The sequence below is a fragment of the Poecilia reticulata genome, chromosome 12 (genome assembly GCF_904066995.2).
Source record: "Poecilia reticulata chromosome 12, P_reticulata-male-v2, whole genome shotgun sequence".
NCBI lineage: Eukaryota > Metazoa > Chordata > Actinopteri > Cyprinodontiformes > Poeciliidae > Poecilia > Poecilia reticulata.
Genome location: NC_088841.1, coordinates 25082265 through 25100756, shown reverse-complemented (window position 1 = coordinate 25100756; position 18492 = coordinate 25082265). Strand labels below are relative to the sequence as shown.

The window sequence follows — 18492 nt, the reverse complement described above, 5'->3', positions numbered from 1 at the left end:
GGATGGATGGATGGATTTTTGGACTGCTGCGTGATGGAGCCTCTCTCCCCCTTCCATCTTCCTCTTGGAGCTCGGAGCTTTCATCAGCAGCCTAAAAACATTCTCTGATATGCTTAACCCAATCCCAATTAAAAATAAACAGATATGATCTAGTTGTGTTTCATGGTATTTTGCTCAATTTAAACAACACAGCACACCTTGAAAACAACAGCCTATTAAATTGACCAGAGATTTCACTGGTATTTTTAATGCAATATTTAAATTTGAACAGGACAAGAACAGAATTAGCAAAAATTGAACCAAATGCAGAAGAAATTTTTTTTATTTCTCTGAAACACATGAAGAAAAACTGTAGCAAATATACAAAAAGAAGATTTAATATTAAAATCTGACGTGTTTAGAAAAATAGGAGCCGACAGAAACAGAAAATGTTCAGTGATTGAGGAAAACTGATCAATATTTCAATTAAATCTGATGAATGAAAGGAAAAAATAAGAGAAACAACATCTTGATATTCAGTGTGAAGCTTTGACTGGAAACTAACAGAAAAACATGAGGATCCTGGAATAATCCTGGAATAATCCCACCTTCCATCTTTAAAGGACTGGAAGAAGAAAAAGTTTCCAAGGACTAAATCAGAAAAGCTGCACCAAGAAATAGATTGTAGAGATAAACTATCTGTTCAACAGTGAGAGAGTTTCTCTGACAGGAGGAAAATCTTTAGACTCTTTAGACTCAACTCAGCAAAGAAACACTGAGGAACCAGAACTTAACCAGAACCCAAATCCAGGAATCAGAGGTTCAGTGAATGTGGTGTTGAAGGTGTGGAGGAGGATCAGTGAGTCAGAGGAGACTCTGTAGAAGGACAGAATGCCAGCAGGACAGTCCACATACACTGATACTCTGTTAGAGTCAGAGGAGGAGGCGAGATAAATTACTCTCTTATTGTGCAAGACAGAGTAACCATGAATATCAGAGCATCTCAGACTCCAGGAATGATCATTCCATCCAAACAAACAGTCTCTACTGTCTCCTTTCTTCCTGATTCTTCTGTAACTCACTGATATATTAACTCCTCCTGTCCACTCAACCTCCCAGTAACAGCGACCAGTCAGACCAGTTCTACACAGCAGCTGATCCCAGTGATCAAATCTGTCTGGATGATCAGGATATGACTGAAGCTCCATCACATGTGCAACCTTCCTGTTGTCTTCAGACAGTTTGATGTTTCTGCTCACTGTGTTTGTGTCGATGGTGAGTTGACAGGAATCTGATGGAGAGAACAAACACAATCCAGCTGCAGTTATTGATCATTTATTGATCTTTGATGATGATCCTGAATGAGTGATGTGACAGTTTGAAGATGGTTGAATGTGAGCTGCTTTGTTGTCATGAATCAGATGAAAAACACACTTACACTTCCTCAGACCTGGTGTCAAGAATCGGCCTCCAGCAGGCTCCACCCTGAAAGGAGGAGGGGGGTCAGACCATCAGTCTCTTTCAGCAGCAAACATGGACATTACATGTCTCTCAGACACACATTGTCCTCCACTGAGACAGGAACAGTCCAACATCTGGATTGCAAACTGCAGTGGATGTAGGAAGGACAGTTGGTGCTGCTGCAGCACAACTCATTTCTCCAAACACAGGAAAAGCTCCAACAGAGAGGAGAAAGGAAATCCCTCAGTAACAACCTGAAGAAACTCACTGAAGCCTAAAAGGACATCAGGAAACTAAGGAAACATTTCTGGAAGCTCAACCTGATTTAATAATCAGCATTAAAATCCAATCAATCTAAACTCTGATCAACACCTGGATACCTGCTCCATCCACACTCCCACACACAGATGAAGGAATGAAACACTAAACAGCCCTGCTGCTGAAAACCTGCTGTGGCCTCACTGTAATATCCAGAAATACAAACATTAAAAAGGAGAAGCTGCATCACATTCAACAAAGAGTTAAACAAGAACCAAAGATTTGATCTCTGAGCTCAGACTCACAAACCAGGGAGAGGCTTCCATCATCACACACCTCTGACAAACACCTCCAACCTTTCAGCACTTCATCTACCAACCAGCACCACCAGGTGGCGCTGCACACATTTACAATGAGACCACGAAGAAGAAGTACAGCCTTTTTCCATGTCATTGGGAATTTTTTCCAAACTTTATTGAACAATCCCAAAAGCTTTCCCAACTACTGAAAACCTAAACACATTAGTCTTTTATTGGAACTGAACTCTAAAAGGTCTTATTATTGTTTTTTAATTTCTACCATGGTCAACAGAGAACAATTCTACTTTTTCCTCATCATTCACTGCGATTCTTCCATTTCTCTGTAAAACAAGGGATTTTCATTCATTTAATCATTTTCCAGATGTCGCCCCCTGGTGGAGAACAAAATACTGAATGGATGAAATTGCTAAACTTCTCACTTTCTATCTTTGTCTTATGAATAGTTGTTTTGTTTCTTCACTTTTTCATGTATTTTAGATTTTATTAAATCTTGAAATTTGTGAGTTTTTTTAAAAATCTAAAATTCTTTATTTCTCTCTCAGAACTTTTAAACATCCATCTGACCAACATGGAGTTACTTTTCTTCTCATCTTTGCTCCTTGGGGCTGATTGGTCTGGAGCTCCATCAAATATTGTTTTAAAGTCTTTCTATCATCAGTAGATCATCATGGAAATCTAACTGAACTTCTCTTTTATTAATTTAGTCAGAGTCCCTATTAAACTCTATTAAACATCCCACTCTTTAATTTTCCTTGTGAGCTGTTCTTAGTCAGGAGAATATTCCAGAAAACTGGGTAATGATCTCTGCCTCCAGATGAGGAGTCTAATAAATCTCATTTCACAATCAGCTGAAATCTTCCTGGACACTCGTGTTAAATCAAGGACTGATCCATTTCCTGGATCAACATCTGTTCTTGTCTCTCTTAAACCATCCAAACATCATCAGTTCTTACCCTCTAAATATTCTTCTGCTGTTTCTCCATTTACATCTGTTTTGTTTCCATCCCATAATATTCCATGTGCATTATAGTCACCACATATTACTGATTATCTAGAGCTTTAATCTGGATTAATTGATTCTAATCTAACTTTCATAATTGTTAATTTCAGCTCATTTATTATTGTCTCTATAGCTACATGTTCTAGATCAATTCCTCTACTTGTTTCTCTGAACATAGATCATATTTTCTAGATGTTGCTCATCTTCCTCCTGTTTCTTTCTTCCTGTCACTGAAACATTTCTACTTATTCTAAAATCTACATTTGCTCTCAGCCATGTCTCTTCAGTACCAATAATATCTGCTTTATGATGTCATTTATCTTCATATTTTTAACTTCCTGTCCATCAGCCAATCAGCTTCTTGTATTTTCTCAGTAGACCAATCAGTGGAAGCCCCGCCCAGCCCATGATGCTCCTGGTTTGTGAAGACAGAGAGACAAACTGAACTCTGATAGGAAATAGTTTAAACAGATTTTCTCTCTCCAACCTCTTGGTTCCACATGGAGCTATATTTGGCCCCCTGCTGCTCTGACTACCAGGCCATTGTGGTTCCAGTAGATGGGTTGGTTTCCCAGGTTTATTCAGCACAATGGGAAAAATTGGTATAGTTTAAATGGGCTGATGACTGCAAAGTTACACAGTAACAATTACCAGAAATAATTTCAGTTACTTAAATTGTCAAAGGAGACAAAAGGGGGTTCAAAATGTTATCCAGTGATTCATAAATGCCATGGTTGTAAACTAGGCTGCAAAGTGGCACAGCTGGAAGCACCATTGCCTTGCAGCAAGATGGTCCTGGGTTCAATTCCCAGCCTGGAGACTGGCTGCATGAAGTTTGCATGTTCTCCCTGTGCATGTGTGGGTTCTCTCTGGGGACTATGTCTTCCTCCCACAGTCCAAAAACATGACTGTCAGGTTAAGAAGTCTCCATAAATTCTCCTTGTGTGTGTGTGTGTGTGTGTGTGTGTGTGTGTGTGTGTGTGTGCATGATTGTTTATCCTGTCTGTCTCTGTGTTGCCCTGTGATGGACTGGCTTCAATTCCCTATCCAGGGTGTACCTGCTTCTCGCCCGAAGGAGATAGGCACTAGCACCTCTCCCAACCCCACTGGAGACAAGGGTGGACAGAAAATGGATGGTTTTAAACTAGATATTTAGCTCCCAACTAAACATTTCCCATCAGACTGACTAAAGATGTTTCTCCTCTTCCTCCTCTATCAGACCTTCTCTGCTCCTGCAGCAGGTTCCTCCATACCTGAGAGCTTCCAGTCTCCAGTCTGGATCCTTCAGTCCAGCCAACAGCAGCTTCACTCCTGAGTCTCCAGGCTGATTGTAGCTCAGGTCCAACTCTTTCAGATGGGAGGGGTTAAAGGTCAGAGCTGAGGCCAGAGAAGCACAGCCTTCCTCTGAGACCAAACAGCCTGATAAGCTGCAGACACACAATGCATCACATGATGAGAAGATGAGAACGTTGAGGTAGAGCCCAAGGTCTGAACTGGACATTTTCAATTTGTGCTTAACCTGTCAATAAGATGAAATAGTAATAACACTCTAATTTCATTCCGTGGGTAATAAAAATCAACATTTTGTCACATGTAGAATAGAAACATCCTTCATTGTTTCACAGCACGGAGTTCAGGTTTACCAGCAGGTAAAAGGAAGAATCGGATATTTAAGAAAAAGTAAAAAACAAAAAATAATAGGATGTTGTAGAGTAAGGATACATTTACAACAGAGGAGTAATAATACTGTACATTTAATAAAAACAGCATAATCAATTTGAAAGAAATATGCAGCTGAGTAGGGCAATTTATAATCATGTATAAGATGTGTATATTTGTATGTTGAAACAGCAATAGACTATTTAAAAGAAACTTAAAAAGAAACTTAAAAATACTGCATGTAACAGTCAGGATGTATATAATTATTGAGTTTGTTGGGAGCAGTTCTGGTTAGAAAGTCTAACAACTGCTGGGAGGAAGGATCTGCAATAATGCTCATTTGTGCGCCTAGGATGCAGCAATCTGTCAAGTATCCAGAGTTACACTATCAATGGCAGCCTGACCACTGCCTTTCTAAATATCTCTCTTCTTGGTTCTCTCAGCCTGGAGTAAATGAAAACTAGCAATGTTTATGTATAAAGACTTGCTAGCCACTTGTTAGTGACAGGATGCTACTTGTACATCCCATCACAGTTTCACTCTGGAATTCACTGAGTTCCTGAGAGCAACCATTATTTCACAAATGTTTGTAAAAACAGTTTACATGTATAGGTGCTTACTTTCATACACATGTGGCCATGGAAGTTATTGGAACACCTGATTATGATCATTTGGATGGGTGGTAAATTCTTTGGCAGTATAATGTCTCTCTGTTAGCAGCTAGTGGACAGAAATCTGGTTTCACCAGGATTGGTCACATTTTACCTGAGAGTTTCCAGGTTGCAGTTTGGACTCTTCAGTCCAGCAGAGAGAAGCTTCACTCCTGAATCCTGCAGGTTGTTGTTACTCAGATCCAGTTCTCTGAGACTGGAGGACTGGGAGCTGAGAACTGAGGACAGAGCTTCACAGCTTCTCTCTGAGAGGTTACAGACACTCAGTCTGAGGAGACAGGGAGGAAAATCTGTTACTAAACAATTCAGAAAAATTTATCTTTCATTGCAGTCAATTATGTCCTTCTTCAAAAGATTGAAGGAATCTGCAACTAAGTCTGCTAATGAGATCACATTTACATCATCTCTGATGGGGTTTAATGGACAGAAATATGGCTTCATAGGGTTGAGAACATTGTACCTGAGGGTTTCCAGGTTGCAGTTTGGACTCTTCAGTCCAGCAGAGAGAAGCTTCACTCCTGAATCCTGCAGGTTGTTGTTACTCAGGTCCAGTTCTCTGAGACTGGAGGACTGGGAGCTGAGAACTGAGGACAGAGCTTCACAGCTTTTCTCTGAGAGGTTACAGTCACTCAGTCTGAGGAGACGGAGAGGAAAATCTGTTATTAAACAGTTCATCAAAATGTATGTCTTTCTTTCCAGTCAAAATGTTCTTCTTGGACTGACTTAAGGAACTGTTTTGCTTTTATTTGTCTTTATGTTGCCTTTTGTTTTGAACTTATTCAGTCTATAGTTGGGCCTCTAGCCATGATAGACTGAACTAAAGGCAACAAGGAGGTTGAAAGGAGAAATGTTAAATTCTTCTATGAACTAAATTAATCCAGTGTCAGTTTTAACAGAATAAATCCAATGGAAGCCTGATAATCAAGACTAGGCTGAAGATCAGCATCAGAGCTGGTTTGAGGGCAAACATTAGATTCAATCAAAGCAGAGAGAATCTCAGATTTCATCCTTTCCATTTTGTTAACTCTTGGTATGCAGAGATTTAAAACTAAGCAACAATTGACAAAAGCCATTCTTTTGTACAACAGTCAAATTGCTCAATAGTAGGATTGTTCAAAAACTTCCACAAGCTAAATTCCATTTTGTTTGAGAAAAAAAATATGGCAAAACTTATGGAGCAGGAAAAAACCTTTCCAGACACCAAACCTAAAATTAGCAGAAGTCAAATATTGAGCAGCGAGAAATTTACCGTAGCTTTTAATGTATTGGCTTTTGAAACACCCCACCAACCTGACATGTGAGGGATTTAGCCCCTCCCTAACAGGTGTTGTTTTTGTGTACTTTATATATTCTAATTTATTTGTTAAATGTATTTTGTGTTTGGGGAAAGTAGCTTGATTTATTTACTTGTTTTAATCATCTTCTTTTCTCTTTGAGGTCACCTGGTCATGTGCTGCCATGGAAGCCCATGAGCAATGCTGATAAAGGACCTAGTGTTTTCAATCAGCCTCATTGGGAAAATCCATTGCCTGAGAGGGAGGAGAGATGTATTTTCGATTTTGTTTGGATCCAGATTGGTTTTGTTTCTAGCTTTGTTTGAGTTAATTGTAACTGTGTAAACATTTTTTTAAGAATATAGTTTAGTACAAATATTTTTTTCTTTCTTTCTGGAAATGTGAATGTTTCCACCCCTCTAAATTAGTCCTGGTGGAAGCCAATCCCTTAAAAGCCAGGTGGTCCAGATGAGAGGGAGATTCATGGCAAAAGGAGTGGAATAGAGGAGACAAGGCGAGGTTTTATTATAGTATCCAAAAAAAAGTTGGGGAATTTAGGAAGTGTAATAGAAATAAGAATGAAGAAGACATTATATCTAGAATAAGATTTGGACATATAGGATTAAATAGTACTCTTAAAATAATTAATAAACATAGTACAGGTTGGACTGCACAGTGGCGCAGTTGGTAGAGCTGTTGCCTTGAAGCAAGAAGGTTCTGGGTTCGATTCCCGGCCTGGGGTCTTTCTGCATGGAGTTTGCATGTTCTCCCTGTGCATGCGTGGGTTCTCTCTGGGTACTCCGGTTTCCTCCCACAGTCCAAAAACATGACTATCAGGTTAATTGGCCTCTCCAAATTGCCCCTAGGTGTGAGAGTGTGTGTGCATGGTTGTTTGTCCTGTGTGTCTCTATGTTGCCCTGCGACAGACTGGCGACCTGTCCAGGGTGTACCCCGCCTCTCGCCCGGAATGTTAGCTGGAGATAGGCACCAGCAACCCTCCTGACCCCATTAAGGGACAAGGGTGCAAGAAAATGGATGGATAGTACAGGTTCTTGTAATTATTGTGGAGAATTAGAAACAGTACAACATATCTTCCTAGAATGCAACAAATATGTCCGGGAAAGAGAGGTATTACTCAGAGAGTTAAGTAGGAATAAATATTAGATATTAGAGAATTGTTTCAGAGATTGTCAGGGGATGTAGTTTTTGGTAGTATTTTTCTTTTTCTTAGAAGAACGGGTATTATGGGAAGATTATAAGCATCTGATCCATACTCCAACCTGGAAGGTGGCGGTAATGCACCTAAAGGTTGTTTACCAACCGCCATAAAAAGAAAAGAAGAAGAAGAGAGGGAGATTCTCCCTCTTCATTTTTGACTGCATGACATGCTGTAAAATGGACTGAAGTGTGTAAAGGAAAAAAAATGCGAGCTCTAAAACTGCTGGTTCCAGTTTGGTTTTTGATTTCAAACTAACATGACACACAAAGCAAACAATATTCCAGAAGCCACGACAAGCAAAACTGAGCTCAAAAATATCTCAACATTGAATGGTCCTCCAAATATATTTTTAAACATTTCTTTGGAATAGGACGAGCCCCAACATGTTACGTTCCTTATGTCATCACACAGATCTCACAAAGCACAAAGTCCAGACCAGATAATGTTTTTAACAGAGAGGTTTTATTGAACCCAAGTCTGGACACAAAGTGGTTCTGGAGTCTTGGCCAAATAAAAGAGTAAGAGACGAAACAAACCAAGCAGCAGTTGGCCATCAGATTCAGGCCGCTGTTGGGAGCTCACACTAATTCTAAAATTAATAATATTTATCTCTAGTTTATATCACCACATTTATTATTCTATCACTATATTTAAAATCAAAATTACTTAGGGAAATTAAGTGTTATTTTAACTCATGTTAATTCAAGTTCTTCAAAGAGAACTTTGAAGTTCTCTTTGAAGTTTGAAGTGTAGAGGGGTGAAAAACAAGTCAATAGTAAATTAAAACAATAAGTAAGAAAATAGGCACCCCAACATAATGTTTTTCTTTCTTTAATTTCTCATTGTAATAAGTTCTTTAGTGTCATTTTAGTTAGTCCTATGCAATTCCACACACAACCGCTAGGGGCGCTGCCGCGTTGGTGGCATGGAGAAGATTGAGCACACAAGAAGAATTAATCTTCCGGTTGAATGAGAAGGAAGCTCAATGTGTGTCAAGTCTTTCTCATACCACAGGTCAGTAAAAATATGGTTTTATACATATATTTTAGTTGTCTTGGAAGTGTTGAAAAGGTTCTTAAATCGAATCTCAACTAATGAGTCACAAAGTTCGTTTTGTGATTGTTATTGTGTATGAAAACTGGACTTGTTCTTAAGGCTAATTGGAGCTAATGCTAGCGGACGTATACACGTCTGCGTGAGCTAGCTGAGGAGCTAGCTGAAGGACTGCAGAGTTCAATTGAACTTGTGTTTCGCACTTGAGATAGTTCTCACTCAAAATACATTGTTCTGGTTTCTTTATTGTATTTTATGTGATTCTTTTGATGGGTTTGTTGCAAAAACCAGATAAACCATATCTTTAGGACATATATGAAGGTGAGTACCGAGGCACAGCATGAAAGGAGCATTGCGCCTTTTTCAGTTTTATATTAAGAATAGTTTATGTTAAATGTAAAATATTATTGTTCTATTGAAACAATGGACATTGTTAAAAGCTAAGATGCTTAAATGTTAAATTACATTTTTATTTTTGATAGTTAAATACAAAAGGTCTCAGAAAAGAGGACAAGGTTTTGAATTTAAAGTACTAACAACAAAATTAATATGGTTTATTAAGCTATTTGTGAATTAATTTTGTCAGTTGATAGAATTCATAATGTTAAATAGAGCATGTTAAAAGAATAGTTGTTTGGTTGAAAGGAATATTACAGCCATTTCTTATGTAATGAAGTTAATGATTCTCTACTGAAGTATGTGATACTTGAAATATGTTGTATATGAAGTGTTTATAACACATGAAAAATAAATCTTCTGGTTGAATGTGAAGGAAGCTCAATGTGTGTGCCTCATATTTCCCATATCACAGCATTACACCTTGAGGGTAGATTATTCTTTACTTTACCCTCAGTCATCCAAGGTTGCAGGGTAATAAGTACTATTGGCAGGAAAGATCTCTTGTAGCACTTGGCATTAGTGCTACAAGAGCCAAAACTTTCTCCAGCTGAACAGAAACAAAACTGAAGTTATTATCTTTGGACCTAAAGAGGAGCGAACTAGAATCAATGCACAGCTTCAGTTATCACAACTAAAAACCAGCAATTAGGCCCGAAACTTGAGAGTAGTGATGGACTTTGACCTGACTATGACCTGAACCTTCACAGCCATATTAAGACAGTTACAAAGTCGGCCTTCTATCACCTGAAGAACATCTCCAGGATTAGAGGACTAATGTTTCAGCACGATCTAGAGAAACTCATCCATGCGTTTATTTTTAGCCGCATTGATTATTGCAACAGCGTCTTCACAGATGTGACTAACAAATCAGTCAAACAACTGCAGCTGATCCAGAACGCTGCTGCTCGCGTTCTGACTAAAACCAGGGAGATAGAGCACATAACACCAGTTTTAAAGTCCCTACACTAGCTCCTTGTAGCTCAGAGAATAGACTTTAAAATACTGTTGTTAGTTTATAAATCACTGAACGGTTTTGCACCACAATACATTAAAGATCTGTTATTGCTGTACCAACCGTCTAGACCCCTCAGATCTTCTGGTTCTGCTCTGCATGCTGAGAGTGGAACTCCTTTAATCAGTGCTCCATTGGCTAAGCAATGTAACGTGATCCTCTGCAGCAAGTGATGGCAAAGCGGGGCGTGTCATCACAACTTTACACAAGTGTGTCTTTACCTCCATGGCAGAGGCTCCGCCGAACCTCTGAGACCGACTCATCAAACTCCTGGGGTTCGATCAAACCCAGGTTAAGAACCACTGTTCTAAAATATACATTTGCTCAAACATATCTCTTCAATTCCAATTATATCTGCTTTATGATTTTATTTATATGTATATGTTAACTTCTTGTCCATCAGCCAATCAGCTTCTTGTATTTTCTCAGTAGACCAATCAGTGGAAGCCCTGCCTAATCCATGATGCTCCTAGTTTGTGAAGACAGAGAGACAAACTGAACTCTGATAGGAAACAGTTTCAAACAGAATTTCTCTCTCCAACCTCTTGGTTCCACATGGAGCTGTATTTGGCCCCCTGCTGCTCCGACTACCATTGTGGTACCAGTAGATGGGTTGGTTTTCCAGGTTCAATCAGCATCATATGAAAGATTCCTACAGTCTTTAATGGGATGCCATTTTGAAAGTTATGCATCAAAGTTAACAAGCAATAATTTGAGTTATTTAGCCTGTCATAAGAGAAAAAACAGGGTTCAGAATATCAAGTCATATTTTACCATGTTATTCATTCATTTATAAATGTCATAGCTACAAACTAAATGTTTAATGATCAAACTAAATATTTATCTTCAAACTAAATGTTTCCCATCTGACTGACTAAAGTCATTTCTCCTCTTCCTCCTCTCTCAGACCTTCTCTGCTCCTGCAGCAGGTTCCTCCATACCTGAGAGCTTCCAGTCTCCAGTCTGAATCTTTCAGTCCAGCCGACAGCAGCTTCACTCCTGAGTCTCCAGGGTGATTGTAGCTCAGGTCCAACTCTTTTAGATGGGAGGGGTTAAAGGTCAGAGCTGAGGCCAGAGAAGCACAGCCTTCCTCTGAGACCAAACAGCCCGATAAGCTGCAGACACACAATTTATCACATGATGAGAAGTACAGTTTGAGAGACATTGAGATAGTTCCCAAAGTCTGAACTGGTCATTTTCAGGAGAGAACAAAACTGCTTAAACTCTTGAAAATAAATCTCATTAGTAATACAATTTTATTTTATGCTGTAGGTACAGAAAATCAACTTTTGTCATATGTAGAATGGATGAGAAAGTCTAACAACTGCTGGTAGGAAGGATCTGCTATAATTTTCCTTTGTGCTCCTACGATGCACCAGTATGTCAAGTATCCAGAGTTACACTACCAGTCAAAGCCTGATCCCCATCTTTCTAAATACGTTTTCTTGGTTCTTTCAGCCTGGAGTAAAGGAAAGCCAAACTTGTTTATGACAAGACTTAGTGTGCTTAGTGAAGTCACAGTCAGATTTCTAGTCTACCAGTGAAATAATTATATAATCTCTGACAGACTGTCATGGACAGAAATCTGGTTTCACCAGGAGTGATCACATTTTACCTGAGAGTTTCCAGGTTGCAGTTTGGACTCTTCAGTCCAGCAGAGAGAAGCTTCACTCCTGAATCCTGCAGGTTGTTGTTACTCAGGTCCAGTTCTCTGAGACTGGAGGACTGGGAGCTGAGAACTGAGAACAGAGCTTCACAGCTTCTCTCTGAGAGGTTACAGTAACTCAGTCTGAGGAGACGGAGAGAAAAATCTGTTAATTCATCAAAATTGATGTTTTTATTTCTTGGACAGATTAAAGGAACTGCTGTGTTCTAGAGCTCTTGATTTTCACTTTCGGTTGCAAACTGCTTGTCATGAATTGCTTGTTATTGGTGATGCTTGTCACCAATATGCTTGTCACCATGGAAAACGCTGCCACCATTTTCACTACAATGGTGGACCCAGGTTGTAGTGAAATTGACGGTTTCAGTGAAGATAAACACAAAATCCAGGCAGCACAGGTGAGCAGTGAGGCTAGGAGCTAAGACACTGGTTGCAACTGGAGAATAATACATGATAGAAAACAGACGCAGGCAAACTAGACATGTCTTACAACACGACAAGGATCGACAGGGAGCACGGGGCAAAGGTAGGTCTTTATACACAGGGAGATAATTGGGAAATAAGGAACAGCTGGAGACAGTCAAGGGGAATAGGCAACAACACAGACTCAATAACATAGAAACATGGACACGACACTGTTTTACTCCATAGTTGGGCCTCCAGGAGTGAATGACTGAACTACAGGCAACAAAGAGACTGGCAAGAGAAATATTACATTTCACAGTGAACTAAATTAAGCCTGTTTCAGTTTCAACAAAAGAGCAGCAATTGGTTGCTTAAATACATAAAGTCATGGCAAGCCGCCGAAAGAAGTCAGTTTCAGTCTTCTACTTATCGTCCGCTAGTGGCTGACATTGAGGAAACGATGCACCATTAAATAAACTCAAACAACATAATTCAATATTTACAACAGCATAAGCAGATTGCTATCAAAAACAAATGCAGTAAAAATGTGTGTCCTTACATAGCATTGTTGGATGCTTTAACCACTGGCAGCAGCCTCAGAAGAACCTCCTCTGAAGCAGAGTATTTCTTCAGGTCAAACACATCCAGATCTTTTCCTGAAGACACTAAGATGAAACCCAGAGCTGACCACTGAGCAGGAGACAGTTCATCTGTGGAGAGACTTCCTGATCTCTGAGACTGTTGGATCTCCTCCACTAGAGAACGATCATTCAGTTCATTCAGACAATGGAACAGATTGATGCTTTTCTCTGAAGACACATTCTCACTGATCTTCTCCTTGATGCACTGAACTGTTTCCTGATTGGTCTGTGAGCTACTTTCTGTCTGTGTCAGCAGACCTTGTAGGAGTTTTTGATTGGTCTGCAGTGAAAGTCCCAGGAGGAAACGGAGGAACAAGTCCAGGTGTCCATTTGGACTCTGTAAGGCCTGGTCAACAGCTCTCTGATGGAGAGAATCTAGTTTAGGTTTATGTAATAATGAAGAATTCTTAGATGTTTGTGTTTCTTCCATCAGGTTGACTCCAGAGTTGATGAAGGTCCAATGAACATGAAGAGCAGCCAGAAACTCCTGAACACTCAGATGGACGAAACAGAACACCTTGTCCTGGTACAGCCCTCTCTCCTCTCTAAAGATCTGTGTGAACACTCCTGAGTAAACTGAGGCTGCTTTGATATCGATGCCACACTCTGTCAGGTCTGGTTCATAGAAGATCAGGTTTCCTTTCTGCAGCTGATCAAAAGCCAGTTTTCCCAGAGACTCAATCATCTTCCTACTCTCTGGACTCTCTGGAGTCCAGAGAGCAGGATCTGTTTCAGCTCCTCCATCATACTTGACCTTCTTCACTTTGACCTGAACAACCAGGAAGTGGATGTACATCTCAGTCAGGGTTCTGGGCAGCTCTCCTCCCTCTCTGGTCTCCAACACATCCTCCAGAACTATAGCAGTGATCCAGCAGAAGACTGGGATGTGGCACATGATGTGGAGGCTTTGTGATGTCTTCATGTGGGAGATGATCCTGCTGGCCTGCTGCTCATATCTAAATCTCTTCCTGAAGTACTCATCCTTCTGGGGGTCATTGAACCCTCTGACCTCTGTCACCATGCCAACACACTGAGGCGGGATCTGATTGGCTGCTGCAGGTCGTGTGGTTATCCAGAGGAGAGCAGAGGGAAGCAGTTTCCCCCTGATGAGGTTTGTCAGCAGAACATCCACTGAGCTGGACTCTGTAGCATCCGTCAGGATCTCCTTGTTGTGGAAGTCCAGAGGAAGTCTACTCTCATCCAGGCCATCAAAGATGAACAGAACCTGGAAGTGTTCAAAGCTGCAGAGTTTTTTGGTTTCAGTAAAGAAGTGATGAACAAGTTCCACCAAGCTGAACTTTTTCTCTTTCAGCATATTCAGTTCTCTGAAGGTGAATGGAAATATGAAGTGGATGTTCTGGTGGGCTTTGTCTTCAGCCCAATCCAGAGTGAACTTCTGTGTTAAGACTGTTTTCCCAATGCCAGCCACTCCCTTTGTCATCACTGTTCTGATTGGTTGATCTCTTCCAGGTGGGACTTTAAAGATGTCTTCTTGTCTGATTGTTTTTTCTGGTCTATGTGGTTTCCTGGATGCTGTTTCAATCTGTCTAACCTCATGTTCATCATTGACCTCTCCAGTCCCTCCCTCTGTGATGTAGAGCTCTGTGTAGATCTGGTTCAGAAGGGCTGGGCTTCCTGCTTCAGCAATCCCCTCAAACACAGACTGGAACTTCTTCTTCAGACCAGATTTAAGTTGATGTTGACAAACTGCAGCAAGATGTTCTAAAATAACACAAAAAGTAAAATCAGGAACTAAACAAAATCATCTTCTGAAGATGATTTGAATAAATGTGATTCCATCTCTTCAGACATCAGTAAATGTGTCATTTATCCATCAGGTTAAATCTTTGTAGAAATCCTCTTACTGCTCTGCAGACGGTCAGCCAGCTCCTTCTGCTTCATTGTCCTCAGGAAGTTCAGTGTGATCTTCATCACTGCCTCTCTGCTGCTCCTCCTCTGCTCTTCATCCTCACCTTCCAACACCTCATCATCCTCTCTCTGACTCTCTGAGCATTCTGGGTAATCTGGACTCAGAACCTTTTGGATCTTCTTCAACTCTTTCTTCACAAAAGTGACAATGTTGTCCTCCAGCAGCTGGAACAGAATAATAGATGAAGGAAACATCAGACTGAAATCATGGAGCCAAACACCAGATTGATGTTGGACAGACTGACAGTCCTCTTGTCTACAAAGTGCAGCATGGAGACAACTGTGAACAGAACCATGGAAAAGTAGTTGTTCATGTACAGACCATAAATATGGAGTCCAGGTGTGTTTGATGCTGCTGGGCAGATGGACCACTGGGGACCTCTGAGCTCTGCTGGTCCACTCTGTGGAGGAACCAGGAACAATCAGGAAGGCAGAAAATATTCATCCAGCAGTATTCTCATAGGAAATCACTAGTTTTCTATTAAAAGTCCTTGAAGGAGAAAAAAGAGCATCACACAAAAATAATACAAAGAAGTTAGAAAAAGGATGAAACTTCAAGGATGAAGACCAGTAACACTAGAATCACCCAGTAGACATTTTAAAAAGTTGGTGCTGAACTTGGACTTCAAACTGTCCACAATGTCAGCAAAGTTGATGCTGTGGAGACAGTGTCCCCAGAGCTTGGGGACAGTGGAAGTGAAGGTTCTGTTCCCACAGGTCTTCAGGACAGTGTGGGACATCCATCAGGTTCTGATGACTGGATCTGAGGTGATGTGGACATGGAGGAGCTCTGAGATATGTGGATGTGTCCATGTGGGATCCTCTCCTGGATGTTATAGAGGATGTAAAATGGATCCTGTAGATCTTGGAAGCCAGTGAGCTCACATTATATCTGTCCACACAGACAATCAGAAGGTAAAGGTCCATGAAGGGATATCTGAATGTGAGCAGTGAACCAGATGATCCAAGTAGTTGTAAAGGTTTAATGTTCCTGCTGATCCCACTAAGAACCAGCAGAACCTCTGATGGTCCACATCAGCTCAGTCTGGTTGAGTTCCAGCAGATCTCACCAACCACATCATGAAGCGTTCCTTCCTGCTGTACTGATCTCACAACGCACACAGGAACCAACTCTAATATTATTCTGGTTTCGATATGGTTTTCTGGTGCTGTGCTGGGCAAGAAATGCTTTTTGACTTTCTATCTGAATGTTCAATAATACATTGGATATGTGTAACAGGGTTTTAATGTAACAATGTTGTGAATGTGAAGTTTGTCAAAATTAGTTTTTTAATTTATTTTTTATATGTTTCTTTAGACATTATTTTTTAAGTTCTGTTTTGTTGCTCATGGCAGTGGGTGTCTACCATAGTAACCAGTAACTTAAAGCTCATCCTGTTTTTCTGTTGATGTCTGTTACTGGGTATGTATTAGAATAAGATCTGTTTTCTTTACAATTTCTTTTCTGTTGATGTCCGTTACTGTGGGGACAGAAGCTGCTAGACTGGAGTAAATCACCAACTTGTTTTTTTTCTTTTCCTAAGAATAAATACGATGAACCTGATTGTGTCTGTCGTGGAGTCGGCCCATTGGATCTGAGAGAAGCAGAGAAGGGTTACACATGTGTCATACACATGTATTACGCTCATCAAATAATACATGCCAACAGTGAAACATTGTGGAAAAAAATTTACATTTAAAAAACATGCAAATTCAAACTGTTATGTTCATTTTCTAATTTAGGACATGTTAATAGACCTTTTTCATCGTGTCACAGGAGAGAACTAGTGGTCCCTGGATGCCTGTCAGCGTGGCCCCTGGGAGGAGCTAATGTATTGACTTACAGCCATGAGACCAAATGACCCAGGTCAGTATGGTGTGCTGCCCGGTGCTTCCACCACACAGGAGCTACTAGAGACACAAGTCAGCAGAGGCCCGGGAAAGAAGTAAAAGTTTGTATCAAACCATCACTGCTACTTGTTACCTTCCCAATGAAAACTGGAAATTAATTGTAATTTTAAAAAGTAGGCCTCATTTGGGTATGGCAGAATTCTGAGTTTGATTATGAATATTTTAAAACATGTTTTCTTCCAGGCACCAGCACCCATCCCAAGGCCAATGGAATTAGGGTGTAGGAAAATGGATGGATGTTTTCTTCCTCCCGAAGACATTAATTTGTGATTCAAAATGAATGGCATATCAGATTATTTATGCTCTTTCAACAGGCCAGGCATTGCAGCAGACACATAGGCACCTGAAGGAATCGCCTGTTATCATAACTCAAAATGTTCACATATTCACTTCTGGTGGAGTACTTTGCAACAAAAGTTGATTTATGCAAGAAAAATAACCTGAAATTCTGTCACATGTTCCCATGACAACAGAACCCAACAGAACTTGGCATCATCACACTGCAGCCTGAAGTGACTCAATTCCGATTTTTTGGCAATTCCGATTTTTTTGCCGGGGCCGTTAACGATGCCAGTAAATGCGACCTGTATGCGTTCTGCAGTGTAAATGGGCAAACGACTTCATATAGTCCATCATGGTTGTTGTTTTTCTTCCCACTTGCGCATATTAGGACGCAGAATAGTGAGATTTGTTGAGAATCAGTGACATTCAGTTCAGATGAATGCGACCTGAACGTTGGGTCGCATTTGAATCGGATACGTATTGGATATGGGTCACATTTGAAAAAGAATCCGACATGTGCTGTTTAGACTGCCATAAAAAGATCAGATACAGGTCACATTACGTTAAAAAAAATCAGAATTGGGTCACTTCAGGCTGCAGTGTAAATGCACCCAATGGCATATATAAACAGATTAGTTACAGCAGCTAGAAACAGCTCACCTCTCTGATGGTGGAGATCCAGGAGATTTAAATTCAATGATCACATCCTTTGACTCGTTGCTCTTAAAGGACACACAGCTGGGTTCTGGTTCTGGTTCTAGTTTGCGTCTCTTACGGATCCTGACAGAAATATGATGATTAAAACTGAATCTGTTCAGTCTGGATGAAGCAGCAAAGAGGAGCAGCAGCAGCTTCATCACCACATTTGTTTTGGCCTGATATAGTGAACGCTGTGTGAAAAGGGCTGTGGACAGTTAGAGATGGTGACCTCACCTATGACCTTTGCTCTGACTCTCATCTTCCCCACACAGAGTGGTTTTAGAGGGAGGGACTTTCCTCTTTCTGTCCTCACACTGATCCATGCTGCTGAATTCACATCAGCTCACACACACTTTCTAGCTCCACCTGCAGAGGAAACACACATCATTCATCTGCACATCAACTCTGATCATCCCTTACATCATTAGTGCTGGAAAAAGATCAGCTGCTCCTCTGATTGGCTCTTCTTCTTCTCTGCTTCATATCAGTGTCATCAGCTGCCATCAGCTGCTGCACTTCTGCTATCAGTCCACTAGATGGAGACATGGAGCAACATTTACATTCACTGGTTCAACCTCAACAGAAAGTATTTTAGTTAATTATTAATCTCTACAAGTGTGACCTGAACAACAAGTAGATTACCTGCTCTATGAAAGA

The 18492-nt window shown here is 40.5% G+C and overlaps 1 protein-coding gene across 1 annotated transcript; it reads right to left on the bottom strand.

Annotated features, from left to right (window-relative positions):
* Nucleotides 1–279: 279 nt before the first annotated feature.
* On the bottom strand, nt 280–18184 carry LOC145554086 (protein NLRC3-like). The gene is made up of 10 exons (XM_081613395.1): nt 18070–18184; nt 17797–17916; nt 15266–15344; nt 14880–15108; nt 12933–14736; nt 11921–12094; nt 5809–5982; nt 4272–4445; nt 1418–1464; nt 280–1270 (listed from the first exon to the last, which is right to left on the bottom strand). Exons 1-10 carry the CDS (start codon nt 18156–18158, stop codon nt 741–743), a joined length of 3420 nt encoding a protein of 1139 aa, XP_081469521.1. The 5' UTR covers nt 18159–18184; the 3' UTR covers nt 280–740.
* Between the last annotated feature and the right edge of the window lie 308 nt (nt 18185–18492).